The sequence below is a fragment of the Perkinsus marinus genome (genome assembly GCF_000006405.1).
Source record: "Perkinsus marinus ATCC 50983 genomic scaffold scf_1104296928266, whole genome shotgun sequence".
Taxonomy (NCBI): domain Eukaryota; phylum Perkinsozoa; order Perkinsida; family Perkinsidae; genus Perkinsus; species Perkinsus marinus.
Genome location: NW_003216874.1, coordinates 122780 through 129301, shown reverse-complemented (window position 1 = coordinate 129301; position 6522 = coordinate 122780). Strand labels below are relative to the sequence as shown.

Genomic DNA, 6522 nt, shown 5'->3' with positions numbered 1-6522 from the left:
GATTGAATGAACTGCCTTGTCCCAGCCTGACAGCCAGGCCCAGCTGCCTTGGCCTGGGACTCCCAGGCCAAGGCAGCGGGTGTCGATTTGTTTCGACTTGTTGCCCGGCTCCTTCCTTCCTGCCATAGCTATCCTCCCCCTTCCTGTATATTGCACAACATCTAAGTTCGGTTTAAACTAGCTCAACAAGGTTGAGGTGTCTAGTATACGAACCTCACGTTGATCCCACCGCACTCCGAAATACACGGCAATCTGTTGAAAGCCGTTTTCTTCGCGACTACCTGACATATTTTGATCGAAGACATGCGGTTGCATGGTGATCCGACGAACGGGATGTCGTAGCGTTACCTGAGTTAATCCGTCGGTGATAGGCGATAAATGAAGAATATCCTTACCGGAGCCGAACTTCTGCAGATCTCAAGTGAAGCGACAGTGCAAATGTTACAAATCCTTTCACGACGATTACAGAACCTTTTGGGACAGGTATTCACAACGTAAGATGTCTTCAATGGAGACTCTTCATAAAAGCGTGTCTATCACAGGCAAGATTAAACGAGTGGATACCGCCTCGAACTCGGCGTAAAATAGAGAATCGGCCAACGGGTATCAGTGCCATGTCAGCTATTCTATGCACTGGTGAGATAGGGTACGTGCTAGCCAGTACGCGCATACCATTCTCTGATGATTCTATTATGAGGATTCCTATAATGTGGAATGATTTCATAGTGAAATTTTCACTGGACTCCGCTGGCATCCACCGACACGGATTCAAAAAAGGTCATCAGTGTTCATGAGAGACTCTCATTAAGAGTGAGAAAAATAGTCAGACTGCATGTCTCAGTTTACTTCCCTGTCGGCCTTTGCTTTCCTGGGCCGGTCAGGTCTGTCAGCTGTTGCCATACCCGTTGTTCGACGATCCAGATCTCTTGCTGCTTTGGCGCCCCTCGAGAAAAATGATCCAGGTGCTCGGAGTTCTCCGCGCCCTCGAACGATTCGACGAAATTAGTCGTCGAAAGAACGGCGACACTGCATCTCTTGAACTCTCGTAACATTGCATTTGACCTTCAGAGTGGTATGCTGCGACCTCGATAGACTAAAGAAGTTGTTGAGAAGGTAGAGTTTCAAACTAAGCTACCAGGGTAGCAATGACCTCTACTATCTTTGTTCGTAGTTCTTGTTGAATGGATTTGCACTGGGTGACAGGCTATCACAAGCTGTTGCACAGGCTGTCAGTGACACTGAGCTCCCTTTGGGGAGGGTGGAGAACGCTGTCACAGCAATCGTGTGTTATTGTCATTTTACCGTTGCATAAGGCCATTGCCTGGCATCTCCATCATTGTTGTGGAAGTGAAAATCTCGCAGTGAGATTGCTACGGTGCGCAAATAGATGGTTGCTGGTCTCGGTTTTATGCATTACTATCTGTTCGACGGCGGGTTTAAGTTCATCAGCTCAGATTTCCTCAATGTGACCGTTGAAGATGGGATTGAAGTGCGTTAGGACTCCCCTAATCCTCCGTGGAAGCTTGCACCTATCGGAAGGACTCCTTTACGAGGAGACATTCTGCGATGTCGCATCTTTAGATGGAGCTATGGAGCGTTCTGCGGCAGAAGTTCTGCCGCTCTTCGTCCCGATTTTTGTTATCAAATTTTATGTCAATATAATGTCACGTTGCGAAAAGGAGTTTTGGAGTGCGAGTTTTCATGAGTTTCAAAGAGATGGCTAAGAAGCCATCAAGCAACGATACTCAGTGTGAGTGCGGGTCATTGTGCAAATGCTCCCGCACGTGCATGTGATCGGTGACCCTAGATAAAACTGCTCTTCACCGTGAAGAGCAGTTGGTCACCCCCGACATGCTTTTCTACTCCTATCGTCCCTGTTCGCCCCCTTCGTTATGGTTCTCTCTGCTCAACGATGGCGATGGTCGCAGAAAACGCAACAGATGCATTTTACGAATGTAAACCTTCAACTTGATAACGGCATTGATGCTGGGCCCCAGCAACTGGGGAACCATTCACCGAATGGTGAGTCATTTCGATGACGACTAATTAGAGTAGGGCCTTCCTCCTTGACGGAGATGATAATGGAATTGCTACTAGTAATCCTAACCGACCGAAGGCAATTCTAGCACGGTATGTTTGAATACTCTGATTCGACGGCCACACTGCGGCCGACGGTGGATGGGAGGAGCGGAAGTGACCCCCATGAAATAGGCGATAATCGGGATTATACTACTAATACTACATCATGATTACTGTATAAATCATAGCTATTCTAAATCGGGACTATACTTTAGGGAAAATAAAAAGGGAAAAACATCAACAACATCATACCGGAGAAGATTGTTATACAATAACGACGGGAACAGAAAACAGATTCTCCTTCAGAGCAACGCTTTATAAGCATTGAATTAACGGCAAAAACGTGGTGGTGATGGTGATGATGACATCATCATCAACAACAACGACAGACCATACCATAAAGGTTCGTCACTTGGAGCAACACCGGAAAATCGATAATTCGAGGACCAATCACATCGCGGAGCCTTCACCACCATTGCCGAAAAGAAACTTGATACAGCGAGAAGAAAAAGCAACCGAGTCGTATATATAGCAGAGGATGATAATGACAATCAGACGGATGGAGATATCAATGGTACCTTCCTTGGCGCTCAATAGTAATGTAGGAAAATGAGTACACGCGACAAAACTATTCAGGAAAACGCGCGTGAGAAAATTTCGAGGAAGTTTTTTTGCCACATATCGGTCTCCTTCTCGAACGAAGTCCATGAAAAAGTTTAGTTGGGGTACTTGCAGCTTGGGTTTGATGACACTGCTAGGAAGTAGAAGAAAATACGCTCCTTGGAAGCTTTGGAAGGTCTGCACTCCTTAGGCGCTGTCACGGTCTTGGCGATCGACCGACGATACCCTTGAAAGAGCAAAAGAGATGATCCGAAGAATTGAGCCGACAGCCTTTCCAACTAGCATCCAACGCTCTAACACTACACCATGAAAGTAACACGAATACTCACTTCTGTTTTTCCTCATTCCCCGGATCAGTCGTGATATCCTCATCATCGGTTATTATCCTGACAGTAGTAAAGACTTCACACCACTAACGAATCGAAGAGCCCAACACGGCACTATATGGCATCATATTACTGAATATCAAAACTCGTGTCGCTCAAGCGTGGAACAATCATCACTTAAGGAGTTGATCTCAACGATACAAATCGATCAATCGATCGATAACGTGTCCTCTCCCAACTTACTCGATTTTCACGAATCTTCCGCGCCTATGCAGTCGATGGCCTTGCGGAGGTGTATCCTTTCTGCTCCTCACGGGTACAGATCTTGACGATTCCGTAGACGTTGAGTTCAACCTGATTAAGATGATGCCCAAATATTCTTCCGCACAGCGAAGAATCTGAGATTCGACTCGGAAAATTTTCCATACGAAATTGGTTATTGATTCCATTCACTCACTTGCCGCTTTCAGACTTTTCGCCCGAGGCTCCGTCATGGTGGCCGCCGTCCACCAAGGGAAGACAACAGACAGGACTAAGAGGAATCTTAGGTTCACGCGAACAAGATACGAAACAGGTTACCCCATCTCAAGCTTATCATCATCTTCTACAATTAAAACCCTCTGACGACACTTTGAAGTACGCGGTTTCTGAACATAATACCAAAATCTTCGCTGTGCGCAACTCAACATTGAGATATGCTCACCGTATCTGGAAGATTCCTCGACAGCCCGCTGAGCTCAACTTCAGTATCAATCATCGCAGCCAGAGGCATCTTCGAGGAATTCGGAAAAATAAAATCTTCTGCGTGCGCAAGATACTCCCAACGCACCCAAGTGCCCCCTCTAATCTACGAAGCTCATTATCACAACTTCCAAGAAACATGCAGTTGGATGAAGACTAGAAAGACTAGTTACGTACGTTCAGCTCGGAAAATACTGAAGCTTCCACTCGTTTTACGTGAAGTGGCTGAATACTCCATGTGAAAAACGTGATATTCGCGACATGGAGTGAATAAAAAATACTTCGCGAATTACACCTGACAAATCACCACATTTCACGAATACTACTTCCAGCATTTCGCGATAAACGCGAGAAACTCCTTGAGCGATCAGCGTTTTACACCATTCATTTTCTCTTCTTTAGAGAAGTAAGCCGCATGGAATGAATTCCGCTCACGAACATAAATTTCACGTGAATAAAACACGTTTTCGCGGATATCACACTCTGTGATAGTAGATCGCGGTGGACTTCGAGAAGATGTGTAAGACACGTATAAGACTTTACTCTCATTCTTCGCGAAATAACAGCATCAAATAGAAAAATCGCGCTTTACACTGGAGTTTCACCCAAGTGATATGAGAAACATTAGTGAAAACCATATTTCACAACTACTGCATTTCATAACTACGCGAATATCCCCTTTTTCACAGAGTATTTCGCCACTTCACGTAAAACGGGTTGTGAAACTCCACTATATTAATCACATATAGAGAATCGTCAGGATGAACTTGCGGCAAGATATGACTATGGTGTTTCTATGTTAGTATAACACACTGACCAAACCGTGCACGCATACCCAAAACTATGGGGAACACGCGTCGCGCGTGACAAAGCGCACAACATGGAATTTCTATATTGTGCACATGGTGACACGGAATCTCCAACACTAATTTCCCCAGCCCCAGTGGATACGATAGTACAATAGTTAGACAAAGGCTCAATATTTGCAACGATTCCCAAAATTCATTCAAATCGATTGTACCATGGTCAGTGTTGTAGTCGGGCATACCATATGTAAGCGCGTCAACGCTACCCACAACAGTGGCTACATCGTGGCACTTATAAACGGTATGGGGTTGGTTATGAATATGGTGGTAATGAGCAGCACTAGCCTCAGCCAGCTAAAGGATCTATTCATGGGCCTCAAAGATCGTATATCAATCACCCCTGGTGGATCATTGACAGTGTTCACTGATAATTGCTGCTGTGGACAGCAGTCGGAAACACTGAAAGACCTGCCGCCCGTTCAATAAACCAATTCTGAAGCTCAGAATTCGTTTCCAGAACGATTTTCTTAAATCTTGTTCATAGAATCGATTCTGGGAACGATCCTGGAATCATTTCCAGAATCATTTTTGAACGTGTTCAAAAACGTCCTCGCGCGTTTCCGAAATCAGTTCCAGAACCGCGAATTTCAGAATGGCCTGGAGTGGTTCTGAGCATTTCGTGGCGCGTGACTTTGCTGTCTACTTCGTAGATTCCACAAGGAAAAGCTCCCTTTCACTTCTCCAGGAGAAGTTACACTCCTTTTCCTTTCTTGAACCAATTACAAAGAGAGCTTGAAGCTCTCGAAAAGCTGACACTGCGTGAGGAGCTAACGCTCTCTAGACTGTGGGAAAGGGAGCTGGTACTACAGATTGCTATTTACGAAGCAAGGCTGAAGAAACCAGGGGAGCCGATTCCCGTATCATCAAGCCTTGCAGATGCTGTTTTAGATGAACTTGCGGCCCGATTGCTGGGTTATCCTTAGTGTAGTTCCTATTAGCTGTCTTGGGAGCATGAGTTTTCTTGAAACAATTAGATTGAGTCTAGTTAAGGCTGGTAGTAGCAGCCTATTACTATTTTATTTTTTCTCGTGTGTTGCTTGTAATAGTAAGTGGTTCATTGATTGTAGTGTCAGTATTTGCAATATGAATGATGAATGATGTGGTTCTATTGTCGTGTGTAAGCTAATTTTTGGCGGTATGCAACTTGTTTTGTTGACCACGCCGCAACTGAACGCAACTGGAAGCTAATTTTTACGAGAAACAGTTCATAATCATGTCAATTGTCATTATCAACGTTATTGTTGTTATCACCGTTCCTCATGAGGGCCAAAAAAGACGCTGCCAGATTGGGGTCCTCCCACAAAAGCAGCTGCTCGACCCCTTGAAGCCCACCCTCGACCAAGCCATCACCGCCCAAGGGCTCATTCATATAATTTTCATCCCGAATGGCTCTGCGGATTTCGGGGTCAATGTAGTCGATGGCATTGAACGACTCTCACCCTCTGCGTATACACAAGTTGTGAAGAACTACCGCCGCCTCGATAACCTTCGTAGCTTGAACTGGCAACGTTCAAGGCAACGTTCAAGTCGTTCGTACGACTGGGCATTACGAACGATTGGAAAGCTTATGAAACGCAACAAATGCCAATGTGAACAACGCAATGCAAGTTGCGTTACGGAACAAATCTTGAAAATGAAAGTGCGCTGTCGTAGACCGCGGGTTCGATCCCTGGAGTTAGCAGTATTCGTGTATTTATATCACGATTTTGGAAGCGTTTCCGGAAGCGATTTCAAAAATTGCGTTTGTTGAGCACTTGTCAGAATCGTTTCTGGGATCGCTTCCAGAATCGCTTGTGGATTTTCAAAATCGTGTTTATTGAACATCATCTCAGAAGCGTTTTTTAAAATCGATTCTCAGCAACGTTTCCAGAATTGCGCGTAGCCTTGTC

The 6522-nt window shown here is 45.2% G+C and overlaps 1 protein-coding gene across 1 annotated transcript; it reads right to left on the bottom strand.

The window, feature by feature from the left end:
• Positions 1-3025: 3025 nt before the first annotated feature.
• On the bottom strand, positions 3026-3798 carry Pmar_PMAR015204 (hypothetical protein; the record flags this gene model as incomplete). Its single annotated transcript, XM_002788363.1, has 5 exons — positions 3026-3086; positions 3270-3380; positions 3484-3558; positions 3606-3673; positions 3730-3798. 5 exons carry the CDS (start codon positions 3796-3798, stop codon positions 3026-3028), a joined length of 384 nt encoding a protein of 127 aa, XP_002788409.1.
• Positions 3799-6522: the final 2724 nt, after the last annotated feature.